This window comes from Ahaetulla prasina, chromosome 3 (genome assembly GCF_028640845.1).
Source record: "Ahaetulla prasina isolate Xishuangbanna chromosome 3, ASM2864084v1, whole genome shotgun sequence".
Classification (NCBI taxonomy): domain Eukaryota; kingdom Metazoa; phylum Chordata; class Lepidosauria; order Squamata; family Colubridae; genus Ahaetulla; species Ahaetulla prasina.
In genome coordinates, this window is record NC_080541.1 from 44447188 (window position 1) to 44465982 (window position 18795).

General features: G+C 38.6%; 1 protein-coding gene across 1 annotated transcript in view; it reads right to left on the reverse strand.

Moving 5' to 3' along the window:
• The window catches only part of ADHFE1 (alcohol dehydrogenase iron containing 1), a 41704-nt gene extending 23943 nt beyond the window's left edge, over positions 1-17761 (reverse strand). Inside the window, exons 1-7 of the mRNA XM_058175702.1 lie at positions 17586-17761; positions 15182-15219; positions 11010-11053; positions 10832-10885; positions 10162-10316; positions 9435-9631; positions 3063-3140 (exon numbers count right to left, since the gene is read on the reverse strand). Of these exons, the coding sequence (XP_058031685.1) occupies positions 3063-3140; positions 9435-9631; positions 10162-10316; positions 10832-10885; positions 11010-11053; positions 15182-15219; positions 17586-17644 (625 nt within the window). The 5' untranslated portion in view covers positions 17645-17761. The remainder of the gene's footprint in view (positions 1-3062; positions 3141-9434; positions 9632-10161; positions 10317-10831; positions 10886-11009; positions 11054-15181; positions 15220-17585) is intronic.
• Between the last annotated feature and the right edge of the window lie 1034 nt (positions 17762-18795).

Genomic DNA, 18795 nt, shown 5'->3' on the forward strand with positions numbered 1-18795 from the left:
AGAACTTTCTAAACAGATTGTGCAATAATGGTTAAGCCTCTGGTGGCTCAGACTGCTAAGACAGTCTGTTATTAACAGCAGCTGCTTGCAATTACTGCAGGTTCAAGTCCCACCAGGCCCAAGGTTGACTCAGCCTTCCATCCTTTATAAGGTAGGTAAAATGAGGAGCCAGATTGTTGGGGGCAATAAGTTGACTTTGTATATAATATACAAATGGATAAAGACTATTGCTTGACATAGTGTAAGCCGCCCTGAGTCTTCGGAGAAGGGCGGGATATAGATGCAAATTAAAAAAAAATAGCAAAATTTAATGATCAATCTGAGTGTCAGACCTGGAGGAAATGGACCCAGCAAAAATAACAACAAAAATCCTCATACTGCAACTAATCGGTTTAGGGAATTTGAGGCCCTTCAGATGTTGGTGACTTCTAACACTCAACATCCCAAGATACACTGCTAGTGATCCACAGTGATGGCCTATAGATTTCCCATTTGTGACCCTGAAAGAATAATAATAGCTTCATGTCTTTTTTCTCATAACTTAATTTAACGCATGCATACATATACACAGCTGTTTGTTATCAAACTTTGCAATGGGACAGCCATTTTCTGAAAATAAGTGTGATTATCATTAAATGTTCCTGGATAAGCAAATGTTTACTTTTTTTCTTTTTACTCTCTTTTTGAGACAGAACTTCTATGCAAGAAAAAAAAAGCCCTGTAACAATTTGTTCTTTATACACTGCTAGTGATCCACAGTGATGGCCTATAGATTTCCCATTTGTGACCCTGAAAGAATAATAATAGCTTCATGTCTTTTTTCTCATAACTTAATTTAACGCATGCATACATATACACAGCTGTTTGTTATCAAACTTTGCAATGGGACAGCCATTTTCTGAAAATAAGTGTGATTATCATTAAATGTTCCTGGATAAGCAAATGTTTACTTTTTTTCTTTTTACTCTCTTTTTGAGACAGAACTTCTATGCAAGAAAAAAAAAGCCCTGTAACAATTTGTTCTTTATACACTGCTATAGAAGCAAAAAATATTCTCAGAGCCAGCATGGAAATCTGAGCAATTAAGACCTGCTAGTTATTTTCAGAGAAACAGATCTTGCAATCTGTCCTACCTGAGGCAGGGTGCCTTTGACTAAAGCAGGAATATCAGCTTTTGAATAACCAAGGGCAGCTAAGCCATCATCAACATTGAGATCAAATAAAATTTTTCGGAGAGTGTCTGCCAAAATAAGCCCAGCATCCTTCATTTTGGCATTACTGATGTTAGCTCCTAAAAAGAAACATCAAGTGGTGAGCAGGGAACGGAGAAGAATTGAGGAGGAGAAGGAAGGAATATCGGTAAACGTGAGTGGAGTGCCCGGAGTGCGGGGGTTTTTTTTCCCCTGCGGTTGGAAGGAGCACGAGTTATTCTGGAGAGAGGAGAACTTAAAATAAGAAGATTACCGGTTTTGTGGAGCTCTGGAGAAGAGGTGATGGAGAAATTTAGGAGGAAGGTTTGAGGCCCCTCCTTCTGGGGAACAGTGGTGGCGTCCAGCTTCCGCCTTCACTATGAGAATTTTGATGACATCACTTCCCTTGACTTCCTGGTTGACTAACTGTACTCTGGACTCGTTGCTCCTGTGAGTGCCCCTGGTGGATCCGGAGGAAATTACAAGGATACTGTGCCTGCCTGAGGATTTTGTATTTTTTTTTCCTTAATGGCAAAGGTCAGAGACCAACTGCTGGAGAGATGGAGAGAATTTTGGAAAAGTTATCTAATATGGACAAGAAATTGGATGAAATAAGAGCAGAAATTGTGACTATCCAAAAGGATTTAAAGGATACTCAACAAGTTTCAGCAGAAAACAAGCAGAAAGTGGAAGGTTTGGAGGGTGAGATGCGGGCAGTGCAGAAAAGAGAGGAGACGACAGGCAATGCTGTGCTTGGACTACAGATGGATAAAATGTCTTATTTCCTTAGGTTTCAAAATTTGGAAGAAGTGGACCAAGAAGACTTGAGAGATGTTGTGACTAAATTGTTGGGAGAATTTCTTGGGAGAGGTGTTGATTTCATGAATTGGGATGTGGATCGAGTTTATAGAGTTAATTCAATATGCACGCACGCATGCAGTTCCCAGAGAGGTTCATGTCAAATTTGTGAGAAGAGAGACGTGAGATGAAATTCTTCGTAAACATAGCAGTGGGGCACTGATTTAGAGGCGCAGGGAGATAGCTATTCTCTGGCAGATTCCCAGACTGGAACGTGAAAAAGAAAGAAATATTAATTTTTGTCAAGCAAATTGTACCAGAAGGGAGTGGGCTTCAGATGGCTGATGCCAGAGGGATTGATGATTTTCCGGGAGGGCATTACGAAAAAAATCAGTACAATTGCGGAGGCTACGGCCTATGTGGAGGAACACAAAGCCCTCCTGGAATCAGATGATCCAGGAATTGAAGAAGGGGAGGTTATAGATCATGGGGCGGAAGCGGCTGCCGCTGTTGCGGCCCTGGAGTTGGGTCAGGCTGAACCCAGAGTTCTGAGATCCAAAACTAGGAAGTGATAAAGATATTTGGGATTGTGTTGGTTTTCCTTATTCTCTTTTGTACGATATTCTGTTTATTCTTGACTCTTCTTTATTACGTTTTTAAAATTTGTAAATTTAGCTACTTCGTGTCACCTGCTTGCCATATGGCTGTTGTATGTGTTAAAAAATTTGAGTAAAATTCTTATTTTAGATAAGAAAACTGAAAATTTACCATACCTGATATGTATTTGTATAAACCTTTTTTGACTAATAAAAACTTTTTGAATAATAAGTTGACTTTGTATATAATATACAAATGGATGAAGACTATTGCTAACATAGTGTAAGCCGTCCTGCGTCTTCGGAGAAGGGCGGGATATAAATGCAAATTTAAAAAAATGATTTACACTATGCAAAGTAATTGACCCTTTCAAATAATTAAGAATACTAGTGAGATTTAAATAAAATTTCAGAAATTTTTTTTAAAAAGCCAAGAGTTATTATAAAATAAAAATAAATGTATATGAACAACCCTTACCAGTTTTTACTTTTAGTTCTTTGTAATCAAAAATAGCAACTCCAGTGGTTTCACTTCCAGTTCCAGCTGTTGTAGGAACTTTTGAAAAGAGCAAATTAGATTTAATAGTACATTTAGCTATACATCATTACACATACAATAACCTTCATTAGAAGTGGGGAATGGGCTGCCCTCAGGTACTGATGGCTTATTATGTTACAACTTTACTTCAAAAGCTGTAGCAACTTCATCTGAAATTCCATAGCACATATATGAATTTATTACTCAGCATGAGTTATTTACTCATCAGTAAACCAACCAATTTATTGTGAACTGTCAAACAGCCTATACAAAGTTGTCAGCTGCTATATTATATCCCAGTATCTGCCTTAAGAGCAATATAAGTGCAACTGGTCCAATGAAAAATTGTACAAAAGAGATGGATTGCATCCATCAAAGAAAGGGACGGAGTTACTTAGCAATACATTCACAGATTTTCTGGATAAACATTTAAACTCAACAGTGGGGTCAGAGAATTAACTGATACAGAAAATTTCTGTCCCCAGCAATCGAAAACTAAAAGGGTTATCAGTGCATGTAACATAGATGTCTGTATGGGTAAGACTATCAACCATGCTATCAAGCAAAACCAAGCATTTAACAGTGAGTGCCGTACCATGTGCACTAAACCAACAGGTGGCAAGAAAGTAGGGGCAGTCAACACAGGTTATGTAGACAGTAAACACAAGATCAATCCAAATGGACTCAAATGTCTATACACCAATGCACAGAGTATGAGGAATAAACAGGGTGAATTAGAAATCCAAGTAAATGAGGGTAGATATGATATTGTTGCCATTACGGAAACTTGGTGGGATGAAACTGACAAATGGAACATACAGCCAGAGGGATATAAATTATTTAAAAGAAATAGACCAAATAAAAGAGGAGGTGGAGTTGCACTATATATAAGAAATAACTACATCTCTACAGAAATAGAGCACAACAATGATGAAAATCATCTTGAATGCATTTGGGTCAATAAAAAAGGGGTGAAAAACGATATTGCCATAGGTCTATACTATAGGCCACCCAACCAAACAGAGGAAGTAGATGAACTTTTTGCTAGTCAGCTAACTAAGGTATGTAGGAAGCACATCACAGTAGTAATGGGGGATTTTAACTACCCTGACATCAACTGGGAAACAAACTCTGCACCAAGTGGAAGATCCAACAGGTTCCTAACAAACCTAGCAGACAACTTTGTTTCCCAAAAATAGAGAAGGCGACAAGGGATCAGCCATATTGGACTTAATTCTCACTAACAGAGATGAAATGATAGAAGGTGTTGAAGCTACAGGAACCTTGGGGCAAGTGACCATGCAATATTGGAATTCAACATTAAGCAAATACAAGTAGTAGAACAAAGTCAAACTAGAGTCTTGGACTTTAAGAGCTAATTTCAATAAACTTAGAGAGAGCTTGAGAAGGATTCAATGGATGAGAATCCTCGGGGAAAACAACTCAAGGAGCTTGGGAAATTTTGAAAAGTGAGATTATAAAAGCACAGTCTAACACAATACCAATGAAGAAGAAAAATAGTAGATCTCAAAAGAAACCAGCATGGATGCATAAAGAACTATCTGGCAAATTGAAAGACAAAAAGGACAAATATAAAAAGTGGAAAGAGGGCAAATAACTAAGGCAGAATATCAGCAAATAGCCGAGCCTGTAAAGATGAAGTGAGGAAAGCTAAGGCTCACAATGAACAAAGGCTAGCGACAAAAGTAAAAATAACAAAAAGCTTCTTCCAACATGTTAAAAACAAGAAAAAGTCAAGGAAACAATTGGCCCATTGCTGGGAGAAAGTGGCAAGAAGATGACAAGCAACAGGAGAAAGCAGATCTACTTAACTCATATTTTGCATCTGTCTTTACACAAAAGGAAAAACAATCCAACCTATCAAAACAGCACTACAAAAACAGATCCAGGAAACTACAGACCTATCAGTCTGACCTCAATACCGGGAAGATTCTGGAAAAGATAATCAAGCAACGAATCACGAACACCTAGAAGCAAACAAAGTAATAACCAAAAGCCAACATGGGTTTGTCAAAACAGATCCAGGAAACTACAGACCTATCAGTCTGACCTCAATACCGGGAAGATTCTGGAAAAGATAATCAAGCAACGAATCACGAACACCTAGAAGCAAACAAAGTAATAACCAAAAGCCAACACAGTTCTGGGCTGCATAAACAGAGGATAGAATCAAGATCACGTGAAGTGTTAGTACCACTTTATAATGCCTTGGTAAGGCCACACTTGGAATATTGCATCCAGTTTTGGTCGCCACGATGTAAAAAGATGTTGAGACTCTAGAAAGAGTGCAGAGAAGAGCAACAAAGATGATTAGGGACTGGAGGATAAAACATATGAAGAACGGTTGCAGGAACTGGGTATGTCTAGTTTAACAAAAAGAAGGACTAGGGAGACATGATAGCTGTGTTCCAATATCTCAGGGGCTGCCACAAAGAAGAGGGAGTCGGGCTGTTCTCCAAAGCACCTGAGGGTAGAACAAGAAGCAATGGGTGGAAACTGATCAAAGAAAGAAGCAACTTAGAACTAAGGAGAAATTTCCTGACAGTTAGAACAATTAATAAGTGGAACGACTTGCCTTCAGAAGTAGTGAATGCTCCAACACTGGAAATTTTAAGAAAATGTTGGATAACCATTTAGATATGAGCCAGCAGTGTGCAGCAGCTGTTAAAAAGCCAACATGGGTTTGTCAAAACAGATTAGAAACACAAGTTAAAATAGGGAAGAAAATGGTAAGTGAACACCTGTCTACCCTAGATGAGTTCAAATCACCAGGACGGATGGATTACACCCCAAGGTTCTGAAGGAACTGGCAGACGTGATCTCAGAACCACTGAACTATATCTTTCAAAGATCCTGGAGCACAGGGAGCTGCCAGAGGACTGGAAAAGAGCTGATGTAGTTCCCATCTTCAAAAAGGAAAAAACAGATCCAGGAAACTACAGACCTATCAGTCTGACCTCAATACCGGGAAGATTCTGGAAAAGATAATCAAGCAACGAATCACGAACACCTAGAAGCAAACAAAGTAATAACCAAAAGCCAACATGGGTTTGTCAAAACAGATCATGCCAGACTAATCTTATCGCATTCTTTGACAAAATGACAAAATTAGTAGACCAGAGGAATGCTGTCGATATAATTTACTTGGACTTCAGTAAAGCATTTGATAAAGTAGACCATAACCTACTACTAGATAAAGTAGACCATAACCTACTACTAGATAAAGTAGACCATAACCTACTACTAGATAAAGTAGACCATAACCTACTACTAGATAAAGTAGACCATAACCTACTACTAGATAAAGTAGACCATAACCTACTACTAGATAAAGTAGACCATAACCTACTACTAGATAAAGTAGAAAAATGTGGGTTAGACAGCACCACCATCAGATGGATTCGTAACTGGCTGACCAACCGCACTCAACGTGTAGTCCTCAACGGAACTACATCCACATGGAGGAAGTATGCAGTGGAGTACCCCAAGGCTCTGTTTTAGGCCCAGTACTCTTCAACATCTTCATCAATGACTTGGACGAGGGATAGATGGGGAACTCATCAAATTTGCAGATGACACCAAGCTGGCAGGAATAGCCAACACTCCAGAAGATAGGCTCAAGTTACAGAAAGATCTTGACAGACTTGAACATTGGGCTATCTAACAAAATGAAATTCAACAGTGAAAAAGTAAGGTTCTACATTTAGGCCAAAAACAAAATGCACCAGTACCGTATATGTGGTACCTTGCTCAATAGTAGTACCTGTGAGAGGGATCTTGGAGTCCTAGTGGATAACCATTTAGATATGAGCCAGCAGTGTGCAGCAGCTGTTAAAAAGCCAACATGGGTTTGTCAAAACAGATCATGCCAGACTAATCTTATCGCATTCTTTGACAAAATGACAAAATTAGTAGACCAGAGGAATGCTGTCGATATAATTTACTTGGACTTCAGTAAAGCATTTGATAAAGTAGACCATAACCTACTACTAGATAAAGTAGACCATAACCTACTACTAGATAAAGTAGACCATAACCTACTACTAGATAAAGTAGAAAAATGTGGGTTAGACAGCACCACCACCAGATGGATTCGTAACTGGCTGACCAACCGCACTCAACGTGTAGTCCTCAACGGAACTACATCCACATGGAGGAAGTATGCAGTGGAGTACCCCAAGGCTCTGTTTTAGGCCCAGTACTCTTCAACATCTTCATCAATGACTTGGACGAGGGATAGATGGGGAACTCATCAAATTTGCAGATGACACCAAGCTGGCAGGAATAGCCAACACTCCAGAAGATAGGCTCAAGTTACAGGAGAAAGCAGATCTACTTAACTCATATTTTGCATCTGTCTTTACACAAAAGGAAAAAACAATCCAACCTATCAAAAACAGCACTACAAAAAACAGATTAGAAACACAAGTTAAAATAGGGAAGAAAATGGTAAGTGAACACCTGTCTACCCTAGATGAGTTCAAATCACCAGGACCGGATGGATTACACCCCAAGGTTCTGACGTGATCTCAGAACCACTGAACTATATCTTTCAAAGATCCTGGAGCACAGGGGAGCTGCCAGAGGACTGGAAAAGAGCTGATGTAGTTCCCATCTTCAAAAAAGGAAAAAAAACAGATCCAGGAAACTACAGACCTATCAGTCTGACCTCAATACCGGGGAAGATTCTGGAAAAGATAATCAAACGAATCACGAACACCTAGAAGCAAACAAAGTAATAACCAAAAGCCAACATGGGTTTGTCAAAACAGATCATGCCAGACTAATCTTATCGCATTCTTTGACAAAATGACAAAATTAGTAGACCAGAGGAATGCTGTCGATATAATTTACTTGGACTTCAGTAAAGCATTTGATAAAGTAGACCATAACCTACTACTAGATAAAGTAGAAAAATGTGGGTTAGACAGCACCACCACCAGATGGATTCGTAACTGGCTGACCAACCGCACTCCACGTGGAGTCCTCAACGGAACTACATCCACATGGAGGGAAGTATGCAGTGGAGTACCCCAAGGCTCTGTTTTAGGCCCAGTACTCTTCAACATCTTCATCAATGACTTGGACGAGGGGATAGATGGGGAACTCATCAAATTTGCAGATGACACCAAGCTGGCAGGAATAGTCAACACTCCAGAAGATAGGCTCAAGTTACAGAAAGATCTTGACAGACTTGAACATTGGGCGCTATCTAACAAAATGAAATTCAACAGTGAAAAAGTAAGGTTCTACATTTAGGCCAAAAACAAAATGCACCAGTACCGTATATGTGGTACCTTGCTCAATAGTAGTACCTGTGAGAGGGATCTTGGAGTCCTAGTGGATAACCATTTAGATATGAGCCAGCAGTGTGCAGCAGCTGTTAAAAAAGCCAACACAGTTCTGGGCTGCATAAACAGAGGGATAGAATCAAGATCACGTGAAGTGTTAGTACCACTTTATAATACCTTGGTAAGGCCACACTTGGAATATTGCATCCAGTTTTGGTCGCCACGATGTAAAAAGATGTTGAGACTCTAGAAAGAGTACAGAGAAGAGCAACAAAGATGATTAGGGGACTGGAGGATAAAACATATGAAGAACGGTTGCAGGAACTGGGTATGTCTAGTTTAACAAAAAGAAGGACTAGGGGAGACATGATAGCTGTGTTCCAATATCTCAGGGGCTGCCACAAAGAAGAGGGAGTCGGGCTGTTCTCCAAAGCACCTGAGGGTAGAACAAGAAGCAATGGGTGGAAACTGATCAAAGAAAGAAGCAACTTAGAACTAAGGAGAAATTTCCTGACAGTTAGAACAATTAATAAGTGGAACGACTTGCCTTCAGAAGTTGTGAATGCTCCAACACTGGAAATTTTTAAGAAAATGTTGGATAACCATCTGACTGAGATGGTGTAGGGTTTCCTGCCTGGGCAGGGGGTTGGACTAGAAGGCCTCCAAGGTCCCTTCCAACTCTGATGTTATGTTATGTTATGTTATAATGTCATGATGTAGAATCATTCTGGGAAAAATGTGGAAAACTAGGAAAAAATAATTGTAAAACAAGAGTGAGAAAAAAAACTTGAGCAGACTCTATTATAATGAAAAGTATCTGTTATCGTTAGAAAGGTTCTCTAGCTATGCGAGTATTTCCATGGTGTGATTTCCCCAAATAGCTCAGAGAATCCAATCAAATTAGTTTACAAAACCAATTCAAGTAAGGGAACTCAAACCTATCATACAAGCTCTATGGTTTTACAATCACCCCCCACCCCAGTCCAGAGATTTTCCTTACCTGCTATCAGAGGTTTGAGGTGGACTGTAATAGGCTTGCCTTTTCCAATAGGAGCATTGACGTAATCTAAGAAATCTGATTTTGGACTTGATGCATAGAGATTAGCAGCTTTACAAGTATCTATGACTGAACCCCCGCCTACGGCAACATAGGAGTCAAACTCCCCCTTTTTGGCAAACTCAATGGCATCTAGAAAACTTGAAATTAAAAAAAAATCATTTCAATTTATTTTATACTTATCCAACTCACAATTTATAAAATATCATAATGTGTCTAATAGTAATATCTAGAGTGCACAGCTTCTCCATCTCTGCCTAATTATTCCTGTAGGCTGCATAAACGTAAGGTAAAGGTAAAGGTTCCCCTTACACATATGTGCTAGTCGCTCCCGAGTCTAGGGGGTGGTGCTCATCTTCATTTCAAAGCCAAAGAGCCAGCGCTGTCCGAAGACATCTCCGTGGTCATGGGGCCGGCATGACTAAGTGCCAAAGGCGCACGGAACGCTGTTACCTTCCCACTAAAGGTGGTCCCTATTTTTCTACTTGCATTTTTACGTGCTTTTGAACTGCTAGGTTGGCAGAAGCTGGGACAAGTAACAGGAGCTCACCCTGTTACACGGCACTAGGGATTCGAGCCGCTGAACTGCCGACCTTCCAATCAACAAGCTCAGTGTCTTAGCCACTGAGCCATCGCGTCCCATTACACAAACGTAGGGAAGGATAAATACCTTTGGTCTGTGGGCTCGACTCTCACATCATCATAGATTTGGAAGTTTATGCGATTGACTGTCAGAGAATCTAACACTGCTGTCATGGGAGGAAGCTGACAAAGATTCTTATCTGTCATCACACAAACTTTTTTAGCACCCCAATTCTTCAAGTCCTATAGTAAATGAAAATGTAGTTAAAACAAAGAAAGTGAAAGGAGGAAAAGACAAATCTGAAAATGGTGTTCCATCGTAAAATGCCAGATATTCAAGTTGATAGTTGGCTACCCATTGTAGGGTTCCAAAATTACCCCTCACTAACTTGTATCTTTATGTAGATTTCTGAAATGGAAAGAATAATTAACAGATTAACACAATCTCAAAGATATCTATTGTATCATATTTTCCAATTGGATGCCTTGTATCCAGTTGGATGAGTATAATAATTAATTCCTTGACTGCAACGTTGCAAAAACCAAAAGGAGCCTTTCCAAATCAGGGTCTCTCCATATGTATTCGATTTCAAATCTTGCAATCCTTAGCTGACCTAGCCAAAAACAAAGGCAGACGCAGGATATTTTATGATAATTCTGTTTCATATGATATAGATATAATGCATGTAAAATTCTTCCTCCTTTTCAAAGAAGAATTAAGCAACCACTTTTTTTAAATATTAAAAACTATTCAATACCATTCCCACTTCTTTAGTAACGCCCTCTCCATATCGGATATTGGAAACAGCCATCTGGAAAAGTAAAAAAAAACTTTTCAGTAAAAATAGTTTATGAAAGTATGCATACAAGTCACTTTCTAATATAACTAATGGAAGTGTGTCTTTCAACATGTAGAAGTTTGTTTACTGACTTTACCTCAAAGGCGTAGTCTGTTTTCCCCAAAGCAATGTCTTTAGTACCTGGAATGAAAACAATGTAGTTAGCTTGCTGTTTAGTTTATGGAAAACCACAGAAATTCTACTGGAATGGGTATTGCATTTGGGCTTCTGCAATGTTTTAAGAATTTCACCATAGGGATGAAGGCAAATCTATACAATGCCATCCCTCTCATGGAAACTGAACAGACATATAACAGCCATCACAAAGGCATTTCCAATTACAAAGCAAGTATTTGTCAGAAAGAAAAATGGCATGATGACTCTCTACTACCTTTTTAAAATTTTCTGATACTCTAATGCTCTTGGGGTTCAACTTTTTAAGGTACTATTTTTAATTTCAAGAACACCTCTAGACCTAAGGCTGGCACTTTGCAGTCTGCCATCTTCCTGTTTAATTTCATTTAAATGAATCTTTAGAAAGATCAGGTAAATCAGGGAACAGATTCATTTTTCTCTCCGCTTCCCTTCCATATTTGCACTTCCATTCCAAATATGGCATTATTTCGGGACTTAGCAATTTAGAGAAGGCCTACTGAAAAAAATAGTACTCTCCTTTATAATAACCAGATTATTGCTTTGTTTTCTAGCTAAGTCTAGAGCCAAACCATCCATCCATCCATCCATCCATCCATCCATCCATCCATCCATCCATCCATCCATCCATCCATCCCTTCCTATACAAAATATGAGACATTGGTTCCCTTGCCGAGTCAAACCACTTCTGTCTGGAAGCGGCATTCAATACTTAGTTTCTGAATTTATGGCCAAGCAATTAAGCCATGACAATAAGCTTATTAATAAGCCTTGAGATGCAGTGACGCATCTAACAATTAATGTAGAAACATTTATGTTTTCTCTATCTGCACTTAAATCTGCTTTCTTTGGGTTGCTTGTGATGCTCTCTCTCATCAGTTCTGCTCACGGTCGACTTCCTCTAATGTCTGAATCTGCAATAATTTCTGCGATTAATTTGACATCCCAACAACATGTCCAAGACACTTCCACTATTGAATGGTACAATAGAAATCCTGCTGTTATATTATCTGGTAGGGCTAAGCTTTTGTTAAAGACTTTATTGGTCTTGCAAAATTATGTATTGTTCTCTTTGGAACATGTGTATTTTTGAAACATAGAATGGTTCTGAAGAGGACTTGTAATAAAGCCACTCTTTTACCATCTCATTTATCACTGTGGTTTAATATTTAGTTTTTGAAATTTATATAGAATTCTTTTTCATTAAATTATGCAAAGTGGCAAGAAAAGTAAAAGCAAAATAACATACCCGTCACTCTCTCAGCCCAACCCACCTCACAGGATTATTGTTGTGTGGAAAATAGGAGGAGAAAGGTGTATGAGATATGTTCACCATACATGAGTTATTTATAAATAAAAATAAAGGCAGGATAAAAAAAATAAAAATGAAATAAATAACCAGCAAGTTTTGCTTTGTAAATGACCAGCTTCAGTTATTCCTATTGCTTGAACTGTTTTAATTGTAACCTACTTTGTGGTTTTATTTTTAAGTGGAAGCTGTATAGAAATTTTGCCTATGAACAAATTATTAAATTCAACAATACGTGAATCAAACAAGTGTTATTGATATAGATATATATGTGTTGCTTTTCCTCTAGGCAGCTTATATATGGATTTGAATGGTCTCATTCATAAACTGATTGATCCCACATTTTCTTAGATCCACCACTGCCATAGAATTGAGGGCTCCTTGGCTATTTTTTTTTTTTTGTTTACATTTATATCCTGCCCTTCTCCGAAGACTCAGGGCGGCTTACAGTGTATAAGGCAATAGTCTCATTCTATTTATATATTTTTTTTACAAAGTCAACTTATTGCCCCCCCGCCAACAATCTGGGTCCTCATTTTACCTACCTTATAAAGGATGGAAGGCTGAGTCAACCTTGGGCCGGGCTTGAACCTGCAGTAATTGCAGGCTGCTGTGTTCTAATAACAGGCTTCTTAACAGCCTGAGCAGATTTCAGAGACGAGAATGCTAAGAACACAGCCAAATTGTTGCCCCTCCCCCCAAATGTAATAAGTGATTCTATATTTTTTTCCTTGGGATGTCCAGAGTTTATTTTCCTAGAATCATGGAGTTGATGAATAAGCAATTCAACAATCAAAGTATAAAATTAAATCTGCTGTCCTCCATTCATGCTTCTAACCTGCCCAAGAAGCAAAGTGTTCTAGATCAGGGGCGTCAAACTCAATTTCATTGAGGGCTGTATCAGGGTTGTGTTTGACCTCAGGGGGCCGGGGTAGACATGGCCAAGGTTGGCATGGCCAGCTTGATATCATTCATGTTGTGGGCACCTGTGATGGCCTGAGCGCTCTACCAATGAAAACGGGCTCCCAAACTCCATTTTTGCTGGCAGAGGAACCGCAGGGCGGTCCTTCACTGTTTCCAGGGTGGCCATGCGGGCCAGATTTAAGCACCCCGTGGGCCAGATCCAGCCCCTGGGTCGTGTTTGACACCCCTGTTCTAGATCGATTGCAGAGTTAAACCATTAGATGACTCGAACAAAACTTTAAAATGTGGAACTTTGCAATTGACTAATTGGGATTTTTGTTTTTTGCTTTGTTCTACAACTCTGAATTTTTTTCTTTAATTCCCTATTCTAATCAGCAATTTCTTTCATATTTAATCTAAACTGATAGTAAAAATCAAAATAAATAAATAAATAAATAAATAAATAAAAAATACAGATAATCCTTGGTTAATGACAGTTACTTAGTAACTGTTTGAAATTATGATACTGAAAAAGTAACTTTATGACTGGGGCTCGAACTTGTGACCATTGCAGTATCCCCATTATTACATGATTGCCATGCAGGTGCTTCACAACTGTCACTAAGTTATGACCATCACACAGTGGTGAAACTCAAATTTTTTACTACTTGTTCTGTGGGCGAGGCAGGGTGGGTGTGGTGTGGCTTGGTGGGCATAGCAGAGGAAGGATACTGCAAAATCCCCATTCCCTCCCCACTCCTGGGGAAGGATATTGCAAAATCTCCATTCCCACCCCACTCTGGGACCAGCCAGAAGTAGTATTTGCCGGTTCTCTGAACCAGGGATGAAATCCAGCAGGTTCTGACAGGTTCTGGAGAACTGGTAGCATTCTCCAGAACTTGAGTAGTTCAAGGTTCTCCAGAATTTTGAGTAGTTCAGAGAACCAGCAAATACCACCTCTGGCTGGCCCTGCCATGCCCACCAAGACACGCCCACCAAGCCATGCCCACACAACCGGTAGTAAAAAAAGTTGGATTTCACCACTGCTCTGAACTACTCAAAATTTCTGCTACCGGTTCTCTGAACTACTCAAAATTTCCTCTACTGGTTCTCCAGAACCTGTCAGAACCTGCTGGATTTCACCTCTGCTATCACAGTGTACCCCGGGGTCAGGTGATCAGCATTTGAGAGCTTCACAGCTGACTTCCAACAAGCAAAGTCAGTGGAGAAGCTGGCAGCAAGACCACAAGTCATGGTGACATGATGTCTCACTTAACAACTATTGTAGGTTCAGCACAATCACGTGATCTTTCACTTAATACCCGCATCGCTTAATAAAGAAGTTGCTGGTCCCAACTATGGTCATTGAGGGCTACTTGTATATTATTATTATTACATGTAACATTATTATACATAAAAATAGTATTTTTATATATAATTAAAAAATAACAGCATTTGAGGAAACAGAGTTTGTACATCCTACACGTATTTCATCGTATGAATATCCAATCATGAGTTACCAAGGAGGGATTGTTTCTTCCATTTTGACTCAAAGAAACACATGTTCTAAGATTCCAATCTGCACCTCCTCCAAACTCTTATACTATGCAATTCATCTAAAATCTACTACCTATTAGATAATTGACCTTGAGGAATGAAAAGCATTCTCTCCCAATCCAGCTAGGCCTTCCTGGACAAGCGTTGCCCCCAGACATAAAAGTTCTGATGCAGCACCAGACCCAGCATGACCATTTGCTAACAATATGCTGTCCATCAATCCTTAGATTTTTAACTCTTGAAAAATGTACTGACCAAGTTTACTTGGTAAAAGAATTAGTTTGTAATGGTAATTAATGGGATAATTAATGTACTGACATAGATACACACACAAAATAACAGTTCACCTTGACTGTAAGTGTGAGAATGAACTGGACACATGCATCTATTGAAAAGGAAAAAGGAAAATGATTACTGTAACGAAGTATTGAGAGGAAATATCAACTTTGTCTATAGAAACAATTGATAGCTTTAATTCACAAGCACATTCTGCCACCTAGTGGCAATTACCTTTTATTGAAGTGTCAAGGATTGTGTGACGTCACAACCTAATCTGAATTAAATTTAAACAGGGCTTAAAATGAGGCAATTTACATTCATTTGCAATGTAAGGTTTCAACCCGTTATTTATTACATCAATTAATGGCAGTTTATCTTTGCTATATTTTATCTTTTATTTTATAAAGTAGTCATGGGGCAGCAAATTATTAAGACTTTAAAGAATCTTTCTAAGGCTAAGGATATACTTCATGTTCACTTTGAACCATGTTTATAGAACGGTTTCATTGGCTCCTATAGCATTTATATACAAGAAGTGGTGCATATAATTTAAAGCTACTTATTCAATTACTGAATTCTCACGTGTTTATTATTTTGCATAGGCTCGTTGCTCCTGGGCACTACCTACAATCTTTTAAAACTGAGGCAATTTGAACATTTTATACAATAAACATTAACTCGTGGTCCATTATTTTAATAGGATTCAATAAATATGGATGTCTCTCGTGTCAACGCTTTCCACCTACTGTCTCTAATCCATTTACACCTGCACATTTTTTTTAAATATCATTCAATTCATGTTAACAATGTATTTCTCTCCTCCAAAAGATGTTTACATGGATTGTTTTATTTATATTTTTTAAAAGGGGAAACTACATAGGAAAATACATCTTTATTCAGAACAATTACTATTTGGTTTCATTTTTCTTCAGTGAAAAAAAATGTTACTATTTTAATTACTATATTTTATATTTCAATATTTCATTCCCTTCCCAAATATTGCAATTCTACCCAGAGTGCACATGCTGCAGAAGGTAGCATTCAGTACATGAATAATATTAAATATGTAAGTTTTGTTTCGATTTGTAAATTACAACTTTTCTATGTGTTGCTGCTCAGTTTTACTATGCACCAAAGTCCATTTCTTTTTTTCTTTTCTTTTCTTGGTTTTTTAGTATTTACTTCAAAAATAAGATGTATAAAACAAAGTCCATTTCTGCGCTTGATCGATTTACTTTCTGAAACACAGACTAGCATCCTGTTTGTCTCTGTCTTAGCAGGACGCGAGATGGAAATAAGTAAATTAAGGTTTCAGCTTCCAAAAGTAATTATTATCCCGCAACTTGGCTTTAGGACCTGTGGAATTTTCAAGTCTTTTCTTAAACGGAAGGATTGCTGCGGTTTTGTTTTGTTTTGTAAACAAACGAAACTTCCAAGCCCGATTCTAATTTCGTGGAAAGTAAACCAAGTAAACCGAGCTGCTTTTGCAAGACGCTCCCGAACGAAGCTTCCAAGCCTGATTCAAATTTCGTGGAAAGTGAGCCAAGCTGCTTTTGCCAGGCGCTCCCATAAGAAGCAAGAAATATGGATGTCTCTCATGTCAACGCTTTCCACCTACTGTCTCTAATCCATTTACACCTGCACATTTTTTTAAAATATCATTCAATTCATGTTAACAATGTATTTCTCTCCTCCAAAAGATGTTTACATGGATTGTTTTATTTATATTTTTTAAAAGGGGAAACTACATAGGAAAATACATCTTTATTCAGAACAATTACTATTTGGTTTCATTTTTCTTCAGTGAAAAAAAATGTTACTATTTTAATTACTATATTTTATATTTCAATATTTCATTCCCTTCCCAAATATTGCAATTCTACCCAGAGTGCACATGCTGCAGAAGGTAGCATTCAGTACATGAATAATTTTAAATAAGTAAGTTTTGTTTCGATTTGTAAATTACAACTTTTCTATGTGTTGCTGCTCAGTTTTACTATGCACCAAAGTCCATTTCTTTTTCTTTTCTTTTCTTGGTTTTTCAGTATTTACTTCAAAAATAAAATGTATAAAACAAAGTCCATTTCTGCGCTTGATCGATTTACTTTCTGAAACACAGACTAGCATCCTGTTTGTCTCTGTCTTAGCAGGACGCGAGATGGAAATAAGTAAATTAAGGTTTCAGCTTCCAAAAGTAATTATTATCCCCCAACTTGGCTTTAGGACCTGTGGAATTTTCAAGTCTTTTCTTAAACGAAAGGATTGCTGCGGTTTTGTTTTGTTTTGTAAACAAACGAAACTTCCAAGCCCGATTCTAATTTCGTGGAAAGTAAACCAAGTAAACCGAGCTGCTTTTGCAAGACGCTCCCGAACGAAGCTTCCAAGCCTGATTCAAATTTCGTGGAAAGTGAGCCAAGCTGCTTTTGCCAGGCGCTCCCATAAGAAGCAAGAAACTAAGGCGCAAACACTCACGCTGCCAGCTGCAGCTGCTTCAGCAAACGAGCCACCTTCTCGCGTCCTCCTCCTGCCATGACTTCTGGACTCTGTTTGAGATAGCAAGGGTCGACGGGAAAGCGAAGTTAGGACAAATTGAGTAAAGAGCTTTAAAGAGAAAGGAAGAAATGGCTGCTCCTATGTTGGGCAATCCACTGCAGCAGCCTGCCGACAAGGGGAATGGGTTTGGGATCAAGGTCCGGAAGAGTATAGCGATGTATTTCTCTCTTTTCAGGCTATTGGCCATTAATTTAGAGCATTAGACCTAGTTGGTGGATATCTTACCTGACTTCCTCATCCTAGCGTTTTCCCACAGGTGGGGTTTCCGACGCTGAATGCATTACAGTACCACCACACATACTGAACCACAAACGAGTCAGCCATATATAAACTTGTTTTCGTAAGCTCTGCTGGTTTAGTTTATGGTTCATTATGCTGTGTGACCACAGCAAAATTGGATTGCATAAACCATGGTTAAGCATGGGTATGATGTTAACAAAATCTTTTGTTTTTTTGGAGTTATAGGCTGTTTCTTAGCTCATGCAAAAAATTATGTCTATGCCTAGGTGTTGATTCGCATGAAGATAATAGAGGCCAGAAAATTGGACTGCCAGTTTTCTAGCCCCTTATTTGGGATGTGTAGTGGTTTTAGCACCTCTACAGTAAATACTAAGCTGTTTGTGTTCAAGTTATTTACTATGCTTAAATGGCATATACCCTCTGGGTATAAAGGTGGAATATAAATCAAATAATGGACATATTGGCTTTAAAAACACCAATTTCCTTATATATACAGAAATGAGAAAAGCTATTGGTACCCTTAACTTTGCAGGTATGTTTGCTGCCTTGAGTTATATGTTACCCGCAATGTGTGAAAAGCTGGCATTGTATCCCAAGGTAATCTATAGAAGCATGACTTTTTAGGCAGAGTACGAAATGCCTATTATTTTAATATGCTAACTACCAATTGTTCTCAATCTTTTCTTCAACCCGGACCCTTTTTAAATACCTTTTGTGCCCATGGAGCATGGCCACAGATCCCCAAGACTTAGCTCAAGATTTAAATCATGACATTTCTTCAGGCCTTCGCAGACCTCCTGTGATGACATTGTCCCCCCCTCCTTGAGAACCACTGCTATATACTTGTACTTTCTCTAGGCTAACCCTAAGCCTTTATTGAAGACATATA